Below are 16959 nucleotides of genomic sequence, written 5' to 3'. Positions count from 1 at the left end.
TCAAAACTTGTTAACCGAGCGGTGACTTTCATATACCATGATAAATATTGCAGCCAAAAAGCACTTGTGAAAAACAAAAGCTGTCCAAAAATCAAAGTAGCTTCTTGAATGTGTAGTGCTGTATCTCCCAGCAGAGAAAAAAGTTGATTACTCAGATATGGAAGTTATATCAATATGGTTGTCAAAACTTTAACCTCCCTTGAGGTTAAAGGTCTCAAAGGCTCAACTTAGTTGTATGTTAACGGTGTTTTAATGTTATCAATACACATTAAATTTATCAATCATTACACTAGAATTACTGTGGTATAAAATTTTATTTTAAAGCTATGAAAGTTATAAAAATATGTATGTAATCTTTCTATTCACAAGTTTTGCTATTTCATAACATTATTGGTCTGCTTTTCCTAGCCAGCCCTGAATTTTATTCAAGAGATTTACAGACAGTTATTACTATTATTTTTAAAAACCCAGCATTACAGAAACCTGTACTAACTGAGGATGTTTTATTTGCAGGATTCATTTAACCTATAGAATTTTAATGAAGCCAGAAAAAGCAACTATTTTCTGATGGTACAGAATTTCTTATTTCTTGAAGCATGTCTGTGGTTGACCACTTCTTCATTTGTTACCTGCAGCATGGCACCTTCCTGCCAAAGAAAAAAAATAAAGTGTATCTGAAGATGTTTATCATGTATGTCTATCCATTTACTTATGGACAGATTAAAAAATTAAACAACTCAATAGTGTGCAGAACACAAAAGGAATACACCTTTGGTTAGCTGAATGCAGGTTCTTCAGGTGTGCAGCCTGTTGCAGGCAATTAAACCAAAAAAACCCATAAAGGACTAGATTCTACCAATTTACACATGCTGAGAAGCATGTTACTGTGTAAAATATTTCTGACTGGAATGGTTTTGGGCTACAGAATCTGGCACTAAAATGTATTAACTGTAAGACATTTTTAAAAAGTAGGAAACAGTATCCTAGCCAAATTCCATTTATATATATAAAAGTGTGTGTAAAAAAAGTTCCCACTTGTAGTTACAGCTGAAGTTGACTTGCCCTTTTAGAGAAATACTACGCATCAATAAAGAATGGGTGGTGCCACATTCATTACTACGATGTAGATGCATTTCAGTTGTAGAAAAAAAATCCCTAAAATATATTAAAAAAGTGTAACAAGGAAGGAGTCCAATAGGACCTTAAAAAGATTAATTTTATTGCAACTCACAAATTGCTTATGCCCACTGAACTGTTGTTTTTGCTGAAACAGATTAACCTCGCTACTTCTCAAACTGGTCATAAAAAGAAGTTACGTTCTGAAGGATCCCAAGTAAGGCACTATATAACAAGAGGCCAGTATACACAGATGCAGTACATTTCACTTGTAATAGCATAAGACTAATAGTACAACTGCTCTACCTTCATTGCAGTTGTAAACATCAAAATCCCAAGAAAACTAAAAGGTTGCAAAGTGTAAACAAAGTTTCATGATTTAATTAACTTGTGACCTACCATTTTAACTACCACCACCAGGTATGGAACCCTTGCAAAACTTTACTAATGGACACTTGCAGGTCTCATTTGTTCAACTGTAGCAGTGTACAGTAGCAGCAGTCTATGCTTGTCCATGGCTCATATCAAAGCTAGATTCCAGTAGGAAAAAAATATGTTAAGTAGCTGAAATGTTTAGACAATGTCAAAATTTAATTATACAAGAAAAAAAATAAAGTTCACAAAATTCTCTTCAGTTGGTAATGGTTAACTCAATTCATTGCTATGTTAAACTACATATGATAACCACTATACTGAAAGAGACTGTCATAGTATTAGTTTCTTGTTTTTGGAACATTAAGAAAGGAAAAGTAAATAAGATCTTACCTAAAGAAGTTTAACTGAAGCTTAGAACTATTTTGCTCTACACCCTCAGCCTTCGTTGGCATCCTTAAAACTACGGTAGTTAAACCTTTGCAGAAATACAGCGCAGCTTTTTAAGACTGGCTGAACTTAGTGCCGTTTTCAAGAGTTCTCTTGTACTAGACCTGTGTCCCTGGAAGAGTACCTCGCTGGGGATATTTCCTTTCCTTGCCATTGAAGAAGCAGCATCTAAAAGATCTAAAAAGGTGTTTCTCCTTGCAGAGATATCCCTTAAGTTATCTAGATATTTTAAACCTGATAATTTACAGACAACATACTTTTTCTGACCAGCATTTAATTTTACATATACAACAACAACTTTGTATTATTTGTGGGACCTTATACTACCCACTCCTTGCCTTATTTTACAATATTTTTAAAAAAAGTCTATAATTACACAATATTTCCTTTAGAATTATTTTATTAAATCAAATGTACAACAGCTTCTTAACTCTACACACGCACTTAAATTTTTAAAAGGAAAACGTTATGTCTTATTACACCATGATCCTGGCTAATAGCTTTTCAAAACTTTGAGAAAAATCTTAAAAAAGGTTTCACATGTCACCTGAAACTTACAAATTTAACATTATCAAAGGAATGCTTCTACACTCTTACAAAGACCACTAGAAAGAAACAACAATTAAAAAGCTAAGAAACTGTCTCAAAGGCATTTTTTACAATCCTTCCTCCACAGTAAGGTAAAGGTTATTAAATAATCCAATCCATTCACAAAATGGCTCTCTGCATCTGCTCTGGTGTCTTCTGCCATATCACTGCATATTTATGCATGACTGAGATAAGTGTTTCCTTAACATTGTTATTTCGATAACCTGAAGCTGTTCTGTTACCTCTGGGCTCTCATCCTCTCCTATTTATACAGTGAAGCCTGTTTCAACAGAAGTAAAGAGTAAAAAATAGGTTATGAAATTATCCATCTAAGGTATTTTTAAAGGAAAGATAATATGATCCTAAAAAGCTTTTACTCCTGCAGCTAAGTCTCATGAAACACTGCAATTAACACTTATAAAAAAAGATACTTACCCATGGTAAGTTTGCAGAAGCTCAGTAACGGCTCCTCCCTCCATATCCCCCACTTCCTCCACTGCCTCCTGGACCATAATTTCCTGCATTTGAGGAAATAACAGGATAGAGAACATTTAAAACTTCTTTATTTTTTAAATGCAAGCACATTTTCCGTATATTTACATAAAAGATGTATATTCAATTCACAAGAACATAGCTGTGTATTGAAGGTAGTGTGCACTATCACTGTCCTCCGAAATTACCTCAAGAATTGCCATGATAATCACATTTTGAAAACACAAAATTCTTGCAGAAAGACTAAGGTTTAAACAAATAAGGAAATTAATACTGCTCTCTTGGGCCTGATCCTGCAAATATGAATGAACTGGGCAACAGCAATCCACCCACACTACACCTTGCAGAAAATAGTTTAAGGTAAATTTCTCTTTACATGCTTTCCACATCAAAGCGTAACTGCTCAGAAGCTGCTACCCCTTCCCCAAAACAGGAAGAAACATAATGACCCTAACATGAAAGAAGGAGAGAGAAAGAATAAAGTTTAGTGGAATAGTGAGATGCTGGTAATTACTACTATATTGAACAACTTATTCATACTGGTCTCCAACTTGGGCAGCGGGAAGGGACAGACACCTTTTATCTGTCCAGGGCTACTTAGCCACAGAATAATGTCAGTTGTGGACCACACAAACCCTGTGGCAGGGGAGGAGGTTCTGCCATGATGAGGGGTTCAAGTTGTGGGAGAGGGCTCCTGACTGGGACCAAGGGGTTTGGAATGCAGAAGCAGGTTCAGGACTTGAATATGGGCTCTGGGAGGAGATTCTGACTTGGTAAATGGGAGTTTGGGATGTGAGAGGATGTTTAATTGCAGGAGTGGGTTGAGGGTTATGGGTTTAGGGTGTGGAGTTTGGCTGCCAGCCAGTGGGGATGTTAAAATGCATGAAAATGAGTAACTAACTGGTAAAAATTTCAGCCAGCTTCCCAGCACTGGAAGACTTCTTTTAAGATAGCTCATGTGGTGCACCAGTTCCCACCAAGTGCTGCTGCCACCTCTGATACATTGCAGAGGTTCATGGCTTCCTGCTCACTGCAAAGACTTGCCATGGGCTGGATTGGGCCAGAGGTCCCCTATCCCTGTTCTAACTAATGTGCAGAACAGTGGTTCCCAACCTTTTTTATACCATGGACCAGCAAATGCATTCATAAAATTGGTAGATGGGTAACATTTTGTTTGCATACTCATTATGGTAATTTAAGAGGCCACGTGTTATTTTACATCGCATCTATTCACACCGACAACACGTAACATATCAGACTTTGCTGATATCTACAACACTAAAAAAGTTCACAGAAAGAATTATCCTATGGCTGCTGGGTGGGGCAGCCTCTCCCCCAAGGGTGAATGGTGCCTGCAGAGGGAGTGGCCCTCAAAGGGACAAGGGGCATGTGGGGTACCCTATTTAGCAACTGACTTTCTGTCAAGGGCATAGGAGCTGGTGCCCAGGTACTACCACCAATCACATCTGCCCTTCTTCTCTTGCCCCATGGGGTGGGGATATGGGGCAGGGAAACTGCCATTGTATAGTAGAAGATGGGGGAGATACAACCCCTGCCCCGTATATCTGCCTTCCTCACCCCAGAATGCTCTTACTACCAATCCCACCCTTTTCCCTCCCTGTGACCATGCCCCCAGAGTTTCCCTGCATTGCACCCGTTCCCATCTGCCTTTAAGCATCAACGCGCCTCCTGCATCCCCCTCCCCCCCTTATCTGCCACCTCCCCCCCCGACTAGGAATATGAACAACTAGTCGACTATCCAATAAGCAAATGTTTATCAGGTAGTTGACAGGCTAGTTGACTAGTCGCTCCCCCCGCCCCCTTGCTGCCTCCATGAGAGAGGCGCGGCGGAAGGAGAATGGGGCACTTAAAAGCAGCCACACCATGTGGAGTCTGGGGCCAGACCCCGGGCTCCACACAGCACTGCTGCTTTGAAATACCGTGTGGAACCCAGGATCAGCTGGGGACTCCCCCGCCCCATCTCCCCCCCCCCGGAGTGGGGCTCCACATAGCACTGCTGCTTTCAAGTGCTGAGAAGAGCCTGGCTTCCATTTCAAAGCAGCAGTTCTGCACAGAGTCCAGGGTCAGAGGGGGAGTCCCCAGCTGACCCTGGACTCCATGTGGAGCTTTGGCCTTTGAAGTGTAACAGCCCTAGGGCTGTTGCTATACTCTAAAGGCAGAGATGCCCTATCGACTAATCAAATAGTAGATGCAAAATGCACTGAGTATTCAATTACTTGATATTTAACATGCCTATACCTGACACCCCCAGGACTGGCTCCCCTGCCTTGCACATGCTGAGAACTGGCAGCAGCTTCCCTGGTACCTGGGCAGGGATTGCAGCCAACTCTGCTAGGAACAGCCCGGGGGGCCCACTCCCTGGGGCGCGTCTCTCTCATCTGCCTCCCAAGCACTGCCCACTCTGGAGCAGGGGTGGGCCAGGCCAGTCTGGAGGCACTGCCCAGGGACTTGGGGAGCAGCACGACTGGCCCTAATGGAGATTCCCCCTCCTGGCTGCAGGCCCCACTCGGACTCTGAGGCCAGGCTCCATCCCTGAGTCACCACAACACTTCGATGTGGGGGCTGAGCACAGCCTTAGTTCCCCAAGTCCCTGTCCACTGCTGCTGGGTCCTAGTGAGCAACCCACCACACTGCATTGGTTGTGGTCTGGCAGTTGGGAACCACTGGTATAGAGATGTAAAGATGATTTTTTTTTTTTTTTATGGATAGCCTTTGCCAAAGCTACCAACACTAAAATTAGGGAGGGAACAGGAAGAAATATAAATATAATACTACATTTTACCAAAGTTAGTATCCCCACCAAAGTTAGTATCCCCAAACAAACTTCACATGGGTCAGGCATGAACTCAGTAGTCTGCTCAAAGTACAAAATCCTCTTAACTGTTCCTGCACTGAGAAAACTCATCTCCACACCAAATAAATAGTGACTTTGTTTGAAACCATACTGTTTGGATGCATTAAGAGATAACCACTGCTTACTGGCTCTAGAATTCAGCTCACAATGGCACTGAAATTATAAGATTATGTGGAACTAAATAGGGACATAGTGGTGTAGTCAATTAACTGATTAATCAATAAGCAAAAGCTTATAGGTTAATGCTATAGACTACACACATCCTCCTGCCCACACACCCAAATTTTTCAGCAGGCTGGCCAGCAGCCCAGCTAAGTCCTGGATCACATCAGGTCTGGGACCTACCCCCTGTTGCAGCTCTGCATTTAAAATGTATTAGGAGCCAGGCAACTTGGCTCAATTCTGGCTCATGCTGGGTCCAGGAGCTCAACCCCCTCCATAGATGGGTGCTGCCACCCCGTGCTGCTGCCTCTTGATTCAGTGGCTGCTGGCCCCACCCTCGGGGACTATAAAATAGTCGACTGATAAGAATTCATGCGATTAGTTGACTGTTCAATAACCAATATTTAACATCCCTAGAACAAAACAGATATGCAGCGATTCTCTATACAAGTTAATCAGCCACTACGAAGTATCAGAACACTGAAAAGTTTAGTCCCAGTTCAACCCATGACATATACAATACCTCCACCATATGGTCCACCCATGTTCCTGCTACCACCAAAATTTCCACTCTTCATTGGACCGTAGTTTGAGGGTTGTTGGTTATAGTTTCCAAAATCATTGTAGTTTCCACTTCCGTAATTGCCTATATTATTGACAAAAGAAGGCTAATTGTTACAATTACTGCACATACGTTATTACAAACAGAACAAATCCAGGCACTAATCAATGAAAAATTATTTTCTTCCCTGACCACAGAAAATGGCACACTAATTCTGACAACACTGAAGTAAAATGTTCAAGTCAATACTCTTGCTCAGTCTAGTCCAAAACTAAACAGTCATATTTGCTTTAAAGCATTTATTACCTCCTCCATAGTTGTCATAACCACCTCCATAGCCTCCACCCTGGTTGCCATATCCAGGTCCTCCACCACCATATCCTCCTCTTCCTCCACCATAACCAGGACTACCTCCAAAATTGCCACCTATTATGAAATAAGCCTTTAAATAACTTTACATTATAAACGTTAGCAGAACTCAGTCTACTATTCCTCAGATCACACAAAGACCTAGATCTTACTTTTCTTCAGTATCACTCCACTGAAGGCCAGAAAGGCCAAGAGGAAGTCTTGAAGGGCAATCTATACAAATAATAGTCATTTTAAAGCTAAGTACTCTCCCTTAACTGTTTAGCCTGACTGCAGTTTTTGCCTAAGGATTAAAACAATTACCACCAACACATGATAATTACAAGTCTAAAAAGATGGCTTTTCTTGAAATAAATTCTTATTTTCATAATGCTGTTTAGTTTAAGAAAGCACTGCTAAACAACATAGAGCTGCAGTTACTAGGGATGTTAAGGACTAGTCAACTACTCGCTTCCCTCCTCCCTTTGCTGACTATCCCATAGACAGCAAGGAGAGGAGAAAGAGAAGGGTACTTCAAAGCAGCAGCACTGCATGGAGCCCAGGGTAAGGATCCTCATGGCATTTCAAAGTGGCAGCACTGCTTGGAGCCTGGTGGCAGGCATTTCAAAGGGGCAGCGCCACCCTACTGACTATTCAATTAGTCAATTACACAATACTTAACATCCTTAGTAGTTACACTATCTACCAAGTCTCTAAAAAGTCACTATTTTTCTTTACCAGTTGTTTTAATAGACTTTTTGCATAAAATCATAAAGGAACAAAACAATAGTGTAGAAGAGAAAAAACTCAGTGCCAGACATTTTTGCTGAAGTGAAGACAGTGTATGGTTCAGGCACAAGGGAGTAATCTGTACAGGAGCACGAGCCATCAGAACTAACTACATGCTTTGATTTGTGGGGCAAAAGTATTATATACTTCAAAATGAGAAACATGAGTGAGACAGCCAAAAAAGCAAGAGAGAAAATGACCTTTTCAAGTATAAGAAGGTACAAAAATCTACTAGCCTACACTAACCTCCTGGTCCTCCACCATATCCATTGTATCCATCACCAAATCCACGACCACTTCCATATCCATCTGTTGGAAACATTTGTTTTAGTTCATATGTACGGAAATAATAAAAGTTAATTCCAGTTCACTATTATGAATAAAATGGGTAAAGATTTTTTTTAAATTGAGACAAGCTATAATTCTTAAAAAAAATTCAAGTACAAAAACAGTACCAAGCAGAAGCTGTGTATGGCCCTTCAAAAACTAGGGTCAAATACTGTATTTACATAATTTGTGTGTTGGGAAGATTTGATAATTATAAGCTAATGTATTCATCTGAAATATGACTTTCAAAAACACATCTGTACTCTCCAAACTGTGACAAACCTTCTCTGATGATAGATCACTTTAGATTTTTTAGATACCCACAACTATTTTAGGGGGTAAAAAATACAATTACTTACATTCCAAGCTCTCTTTGGGGGGATAATTTTAATTTAGAATTTCAGACATATGCACCCTGAACCAAAAATATGCAGCTTTCACTAAAAAAGGCATACAAAATTGAATTGTATTTTTGGACTTTAACTGGCAACGAGGAAACTGCTACCTTGACCATCTTCAATTACTTATACTTAAAAGCCCCTCTGAAATTTTAATAATTTACTCTAGCAATCTTTGTTACTTTGTCCATTCTAGGGAACATATACCACTTTAAATAAAAGACTTGATACTCAAAATAAAGTTAGTTCTTGTGTTTTGAACAGCTCGAAGACACTGATTTCAGACATTTATACTCTCATTTTTAATCACTAAGATCAGCTTAAGACATTTGTTAGCCTTTTCTATTGCCAAAGCTGCAGTAGATGGTAGTAATTGACACAGCAAACTCAATTAAAAAAAAAAAAAAAAAGCATTCTTACCAGAGCCACCTCTGAAATTGCTTCCTGGTCCTGGACCAAAGTTGCCACCACCTCCACGTGAATCCCCAAAGCCAAAGTTACCTAAAATAATTTTAGATGCCTATTAATTGTTTTATTACATAAAAACTGAACCTAAAAACTGAACCTAAAAACAGAGTGAAACTCAATACCTCCTCTTCCACTTCTAGAACTTTGAACTTCTTGCATTTCTTGTCTGGATAAAGCTTTCCTTACTTCTGCATTATGGCCATTGATCGTGTGGTATTTCTGCACTGTAATTCATAAATATTTTAGAATAAGTTACATACAGTGAACATTGTTTCTGAAATGTAACTCAGGAATGGCTAAAATTGCCTTTTCTTTCACACTTTTTTGCAATGCCAATCAGAGAGTTAATTAAAAGATCACATGATAATTTCAGGTAGTATTGTTACATGCATTCAAATTTATAAATCAAAGGTTCAAAACAAAGGCTGTGTTCCTACAGACATTTATGCATGTAAGCCAGCCAATTAAATTCAAACTTACCTAGACATGCTTAAGTGTTCTCTATATCAGGACCTTATGTAACACTTGTTAGATGAAATTGTGAAATGAAGTTTACTTACATACAATTTTATCCACAGGATCATGGTCGTCAAATGTAACAAAGCCAAAACCTCTCTTTTTACCAGATTGTCTGTCTGTAATTATTTCAATAGTGTCAATTTTCCCATATTCTTCAAAGTAGTCTCGAAGATGGTGTTCCTCAGTATCTTCCTTTATTCCACCAACAAACAGCTTTTTCACAGTAACATGAGCACCAGGTTTTCCAGATTCCTTCAAAGAATTTGAAATATTTTTTCAAACTACAACTTTGGTAGAAGAGTGTATACAGACTCTTTACCAAGATAATTAACTTAGGAATCTAAATTCTCAGAAATGAATTTAGTTTTTGGGTAAATCATATTATCTGGAATGCCTCTGTCAATTTTGTTTTACAATCATCTGGTTGCTATGGGAATAGCTCTTAACAATGAGAGGGGAAATAGGCTATGCTGAAGAATGAAAATTGTAAATTTTGTGTTTCTATTTACTAGAAAGATAACTTCAAGTGAAATCCTGGCCCCACAGTCACTGGCAAAACTCCCATTGTTTTCACTGGGTCCAGAATCCCATCCTTGATCTCTAGTCTCAAAAAGACCATCAAGCCCCCGATGCATCTAGTTTGACCAGGATATTCAACCTACAACAGTAGGGATTAAATTTTTAATATTTACGCTCCCACCAACAGTGTAGTCACTTAACCTAAAGAAGCAGAAATGGCTTCTGTCAAGCACGTTCTAAATTCAAACCGGTACAAGTCAACCTCTACATGTGAACTGCTGTAAAGCTAATAAAAAGTGATAAAAGGATAAAGGAGGAAAAAAGGCACCTACCCCTAACTAGAGCCTCTTAATTCCAAGAAAAATTAGAGCACTGGAATCTCATCACACTTTGCTCACCTCTCTGGCGACTGCTCTCTTTGGCTCAACTACCCTTCCATCAATTGAGTGAGGTCTTGCAGCCATTGCTGCATCAACTTCAGCCATGGAGGAGAATGTTACAAAACCAAATCCTCTTGATCTTTTGCTTGCAGGATCCCTCATTACCTGCAAAGAGAGTCAGGAAGTTTCACCAATTCACTATATTTCATATTAGCTCTACAGTTAAATAAAAGCAAGATTTGATTTTCAGTTTGACAGACTTACTAAAAAAATGTCCTAGTTTTACAAAAGCCATAACTTGGTTTTTAATCAGTGTATACCAACAATTTGGGCCACAAGTACACAAAAATACAGTGTTAAAAATGCATTAGATAAAATTATTAGTAACATCTAATAGTAGGTCTACTACACTGGGGCATAGCTGTGGTGCTTAAGCTATGCCACTACAGGCAGTCCCCGGATTACGTACAAGATAGGGACTGTAGGTTTGTTCTTAAGTTGAATCTGTATGTAAGTCGGAACTGGCATCCAGATTCAGCCACTGCTGAAACTGACCAGCGGCTGACTACAGGAAGCCCGAGGCAGAGTTGATCTGCCCCGGGCTTCCTGGAATCAGCCTCTGATCAGTTTCAACAGGCTGAATCTGGACGCCAGTTCCATACAGATTCAACTTAAGAACCCCAAGCGTCCCCAAGTCAGTTGCTGCTGAAACTGATCAGGGGCTGATTCCAGGAAGCCTGGGGCAGAGCAACTCGGGCTTCCTGTAGTCAGCGCTGGTAAGTTTCAGCAGCGGCTGACTTGGGGACGCCTGGGGCAGAGCAGCTGGGGTGCTGCTGGGTTGGTCCAGTAGCGCCCAGAGTGGTGCTGCGGGACCAACCGGCAGCGCCCCAGCTGCTCTACCATAGGCATCCGGAGAAACGCCTGGTCTGCTGGGGGGAGGAGGGGGGCGGGCCGTACTAGCTTGCCCCCCCCCCCCTTCCCCAGCAGACCAGGGAGACATGGGCAGCGGACCGAGACACACCGCGGTCCCGCCGCCTGGATCCTCCGTGGCTTTGCTCCGCGTCTTCCTGGTCTGCTGGAGACCAGCACACCAGGGAGACGGGGAGAAAAGCCGGGGAGCATGTGGGCAGCCTTAGGCCTAACACTATGTACAAAGCTGTCTCTTAAAATAAGGCAATATACAGGAAGATACACACAGTTGTGAAAAAATTAAGACAGTACTGTTAGTTATGTTTGGATGGGTAGTTATTACAAAGTTAACTAGTGGACCTTCTGCAAAGACAAGACTGTTTTCAATAGCCTCATATCTGGATTTTGCAAGTACTCACCAATTTATACTTTCAATGCAAATTCTAAATATCTCAACATACTTCACAATAGTAATCTTCTACAGTTGAATCTCTCTGGTCCGACATCTGTGGTCCAATAGGACCAAAGAGCCACAACAACAGGAAGTGGAGGCCAGCCAGGGCCGGGAGCAGAGCCTGCGGCCAGGAAGGGAATCTGGGAGCCAGGGATGACAGCCAGGAAGGGAGCCAAGAGGCTGGCAACCCCTCCAGGAGAGCCCAGCGGCCAGCTACAGCAAAGGGGCTGGAATCAACCTCCCCTGGTCTGGCAAACTTGGATGCTGGACCAGAGAGGTCCAACTCTACTACTACCATTACCTCAGAAAATGGCATTCAATTTTTATGAAGTTTTTCTTAAGTCCACATTATTAACATGTAACTTACCACACAGTCTGTAAGTTTTCCCCATTGCTCATAGTAGTTTCTCAAACTTTCTTCTGTTGTTTCGAAGCTCAAGCCACCAATGAATAATTTGCGAAACTGCTCCTTTTCCCTCTAATTAGAGAACATTTTTAATGTCATTTGCAATTCCTTCCATTTTACTGTCAGTCAGATTAAGTCTGAGACATCTTCACAAATGTACATGAATACTCATTTTCATCAAAAGACTGTTATGGCACGAAGTTGTATTATTGCCACATTGTACTACAGGTTCAGAGTTTTAAAATTACTTTCCTTCCCCTCCCAAACGGGAAAACTAGGTTTTAAAGTACACTTAGAACTACAGAAGTTTCCCCTTGATGTGTCAAGTTTTCCTCTCTGCATTAGTGTCTTCTCAGGAAAAAAAGGCCAAAAAAAAAAAACCATTGACTAATAGATGAGCTGTGTCCTCTTTACTAGATGAATGTATGTTGTTCGTTCCCAAAAGTAGGCTATTTTATTTTAAAATAAAATAAGTGTGTGTTCCAATCGATGTTCACCAATATAATCCTGAAAATAAGTAAGTTTCTATGTAAGGCAAACAAAAAGGAGAGGGTTGGAGGGGTGCTTCTTTTTAAATTGAATAAAAACCTCATGCACTCATTCTCCAAAAACCTTAAGACATTATTTCTCATCAATTCACTCACATGTGGAGAATTAAAGCTCTTATGACAAATATAAAGAGCTGACCCTGCACCAATCACATCAATGGGAGTTTTGCCATTGACTTCATTATAAGTAGGATAGGGTCCCAAGTGGAAAGCAGTTTACCTCATTTTATCTGAAATACTCTTTCAAGAAAATATTTCAACCTTTACAGCAGAGGTCAATTTTGTACCAGTAGGGGTTTGAAAGTTATGGCCATGCCAAAAATTAAAAAAGGAGACTACGTATTCAGAACTAGCGTTATAACATAGGCCAACTCACACTTCGCATGGTTTAAAAAAAAAAAAATGAAAAGGTGGTACACAAAGGAAGCTGCAATTTTAGAAGAAGATTGGGGGCTTTTTATAATGGGAAAAAAAGTGAAGGCTGACAGGTATTGTTTTGCAGTTTTAAGCACCTGTTTTTACAAAAAACACAACCTGTTGAATATTGTACAAGTAGGTAAAACATCTAGTCTTTAAAAGGCAAATGTACCTTTTGTGCATATAACCTGGGATGGCCAAACCATGGCTCCAGAGGTTTACATGGCTATTTTGCATCTAAAAAGGTGGCTGCAGAGCTTCCCTATCCTCCATCTACCACACCAGATCAGAGAGCTTAGCACTTCAGCCCCATGGGGAAACACTTGCCCGGACTCAGGACTCCAGCAGGAATGAGGTGCCAGAACCCTGGCAAGTGTGCCTGTTTCAAACTTTTGAAGATTACAGTATGTGGCTCAGAGGATCAGTAAATTTACTATACACTGGGGTAACCACATTAAATATTGTATGATACTAAAGCAGTCATATATAAAAAGGAGGAGAGGAAAAGCAACTGATCTTAAACAAAATGACCAACTCAAGGAGTAATGAACAGATGAAATTGACTAAATCAGGATCAATTTTCACTGTGTGGACTATGTCTAGTCTAGCATGATGGTACCATAATCCTGACTAGCTACCATAACACAAACAACAGTTTAACTGACCAATAAACTCAACTGAAGAGTTTATTATGAAAGTGGAGAGAAATCCCTACCTGGGAAAGGAAGTAGCTATTAACACAATTAGAAATTTTACATAATTAAAATTCCCAGGGCATTTAACACCATCAAAAAGATGGAATTAATGTGTTGTCAACATTTGTTTGCCTGTATACTTAATTAGGAATTGAAGGCTCTAATGAACCAGTCATTGCAAAGTGAGAGGGTAAGCAGAATTTAAGTAATTTTGAAAGGCTGTATATCTCCCCCCCCCCCCCTTCTAGAATCACATGTTTGGGATGAGATATTTACCAGTGGTAAATTTGGAGACATTGATTGAATTTACTGCGTTACTATTCAAGCCTTCAAAACATGCTTTAAAAATATTGGATTGCTCAAATTTGCTCCAAGGATTCATAAAAACTTTTAAAAAACCCACATTTTAAATAGAAGTATGTTTAAAAAAATCCTGCATAATTTATACCCTCTACACTGATGCAATGAACTAGGGTATAAGACTAAGGATATTAAATTGCATTTAATCAGCTGATCAAGTCATCCAGGGAATTTCACAATCACTCAATTAATAGCTGAAGCAAAATACAGGACTATGTAGCACTTCAGTGCTACATACAGGCAGTCCCTGAGTTACGCGGATCCGACTTATGTCGGATCCACACTTACGAACGGGATTCTCTCGCCCCGGAGCTCGCAGACAGCGGGACCGCCCAGAGCGCAGCAGTCCCACCACCTCGACCTCCGGGGCGAGAAAAGCTGCTCTGGGTGCCCCTAGTCTGCTGGGGACCGTCTCCAGAAGACAATGGACACCTGGAGCAAAGCCGGGGAGGCGGAGGGGTCCCACACCTCTGAGGCTTTGCTCTAGCAAAGCCTCAGAGGCGCGGGATCCCACCGCCGCTGCGGCTCTGCTCCCGGTGTCCCTGGTCTTCTGGAGACGGTCCCCAGCAGACCAGAGGCACCAGGAGCAAAGCCGCAGCGGCAGCAGTGTCCTGCGCCTCTGAGGCTTTGCCAGAGCAAAGCCTCAGAGGCGCAGCACCACGCCGCTGCTGCGGCTTTGCTCCCCGTGTCCCTGGTCTGCTGGGGGGGGGGGGCAGTTAGTGCATTCCCCCCCTCCCCCAGACGACCAGGCTTTTGTTGTGGATCCTGGGGTAGAGCAGCTGGGGTGCTGCCGGGTTGGTCCTGCAGGGACCTACCTGGCAGCCCAGCTGTTCTGACCCAGGCTCGAGATTCAGCCGCTGTTGAAACTGATCAGTGGCTGATTCCAGGAAGCTGGGGGCAGAGCAATTCTGCCTCCAGCTTCCTGTAGTCAGCCCCTAGTCAGTTTCAGCAGCAGCGGCTGAATCTGGAGCCAGTTCCGACTTACATACAAATTCAACTTAAGAACAAACCTATAGTCCCTATCTTGTAGGTAACCCGGGGACTGCCTGTAGTCCTGTATTTTGCTTCAGCTACACCAGACTAACACGGCTACATTTCTATTACTACTCAATTAATAGGTAAGGGACAAAAACTGCAGAGGTAGCTAACCCCCAAGGCTCTGTCTTTTAAATGTAGTAAGAGCCACCCCATTCTTACATTTAAAAGGCACAGGCACAGCAGGGGACTGGGTGAGAGCTGGGACTTGGCTGTCCCAGCTTGTGCCCAGTCCCAGATGCTGCACCTCTGCCTCCCCTTTCCCCTGCGGAGATGGTGCTGGGGGAAAACCAGCTTTTAAACCAGCTCCCCACCCCTTTGCTGCCTCTAGCAGGGGGGAGAAGCGACTAATCGAGTCACAACTCAACTAGTCACTTACATTCCCCCTATATAAGACCCTAATAATACTGACTAGAACCAGATTAGGAAAAGTGTTGCTGGCTAATCTGTTTCACTACTCATGTCGAGAGAGAAGGAAAAGAACCAAACAGGTAATGAAAAACTAAAATTAAGCATTTTAAAGAATACTTAACGCATTACCAATTTTTGTAGTTTTAAAAGCAGGTATCCCCTTAAATTATTTTCCAGTTTAATTACCACACTGACTAATAGAAGCCTCCTGATCTTGCCTGAAGCAAGATTTCAATGGTGCACCCTTAGAGCTAAAAGAAGCTATTTAAGAAAATACCAAACCTGGTTTTGATATAGCTGCATATCCTGCTACCTCTCTCAGGCTCTGCAGCCACTAGACTGTCGATGCAAACCTATATACCTTTTTTACTGTTCAATTTCATATTTCTAATTACTGCACAGCTGTAAGACAATCTGCAAAGCCTGATTAAAGCAGCAACCACACAGTCTTATCAAAAATTGAATGATTAAGTACTAACCCATAAATAAGTTCCAAAAATCCACTCGGATTTAAAAACTAAACAAAAAACACCCACACACTAATGTTACAGCCAACTGAAAGATATGGGAAGAACGAGCCCCATTTTAATGGGGTTAACTGTCCTTGCTTAGTCTTTCTGGAGCATGCAACCAAAGCTTGAGGAGCTTTAGCCCAGGACTTAAGGCAACAGGCCTCTTCAGTCTCCTGCTGAAGCCCCTGGGCTTTGTCTCCTCCCCCACCCGGCCCAACCCAGGGTTTAGTCTGACTCAGACTTCAAGCCCCATACTGGCATCAAACTAACAATTGTTCTTGCACAGAGGGGGGGTTGTGGTGCCATAAAATTTGAGAACCCCTGCTCAATGGGAATATTTGGACCACTATATTAATGCTACAAGATATTTGCATAAATATTTTTCACAAATTACTCCAAACTTAGCTGGAGTGGGGCAAAGCTGAGACAGGGTTTGGGGAAATGGACTGCTAATGAAAACTTGGATCAAGGCACTACTATCATTTGGTATAAGCTACATATATTCATAACACATCTTCAGAAAGTATTATAAGCCAAGTTAACAAGAGCTACTAGAATAAGCAGTGTTGCTGTAAATCATGTTAGAGTAAAGTTGGTCCAATACAAACAAAAACAGTACCTCACCCACACCGTTTACCTATTAGAATATATGACATGAAACTTCTGCGGATCTGAAGGACACTTGCAAGACACTGTAGTTACCAAGGAAACAAAAATATATACAAAACTGTCATTTTTCACCACACAACCAGTGAGACTAGGAAGGAAAAAGAGGTAACTCAGTAGGGGGAACTAGGGTGTCTACACCTTACATTGGTTACGCTAAGAAAGTTTGAGAACATTTTGT

The 16959-nt window shown here is 41.3% G+C and overlaps 1 protein-coding gene across 4 annotated transcripts in view; it reads right to left on the bottom strand.

The window, feature by feature from the left end:
• Positions 1–295: 295 nt before the first annotated feature.
• The window catches only part of HNRNPA2B1 (heterogeneous nuclear ribonucleoprotein A2/B1), a 20113-nt gene continuing 3449 nt past the window's right edge, over positions 296–16959 (bottom strand). For 2 of the 4 annotated variants that reach the window (XM_075922177.1, XM_006138377.3), the window contains exons 2-11: positions 12096–12206; positions 10384–10530; positions 9508–9718; positions 9070–9171; positions 8900–8980; positions 8001–8063; positions 6924–7043; positions 6579–6701; positions 2962–3044; positions 2321–2806 (exon numbers count right to left, since the gene is read on the bottom strand). In XM_075922177.1, the coding sequence (XP_075778292.1) occupies positions 2983–3044; positions 6579–6701; positions 6924–7043; positions 8001–8063; positions 8900–8980; positions 9070–9171; positions 9508–9718; positions 10384–10530; positions 12096–12206 (1020 nt within the window). In that variant the 3' untranslated portion in view covers positions 2321–2806; positions 2962–2982. Of the gene's footprint in view, positions 648–1515; positions 1647–2320; positions 2807–2961; positions 3045–6578; positions 6702–6923; positions 7044–8000; positions 8064–8899; positions 8981–9069; positions 9172–9507; positions 9719–10383; positions 10531–12095; positions 12207–16959 lie in introns of those variants that run through there. The other 2 variants (XR_012901989.1, XM_006138378.3) reach the window with 2 other exon arrangements.

The sequence above is a fragment of the Pelodiscus sinensis genome, chromosome 2 (genome assembly GCF_049634645.1).
Source record: "Pelodiscus sinensis isolate JC-2024 chromosome 2, ASM4963464v1, whole genome shotgun sequence".
Taxonomy (NCBI): Eukaryota; Metazoa; Chordata; order Testudines; family Trionychidae; genus Pelodiscus; species Pelodiscus sinensis.
Note: the sequence above shows the minus strand (reverse complement) of the source record. Positions and strands in the feature narration are given on the sequence as shown.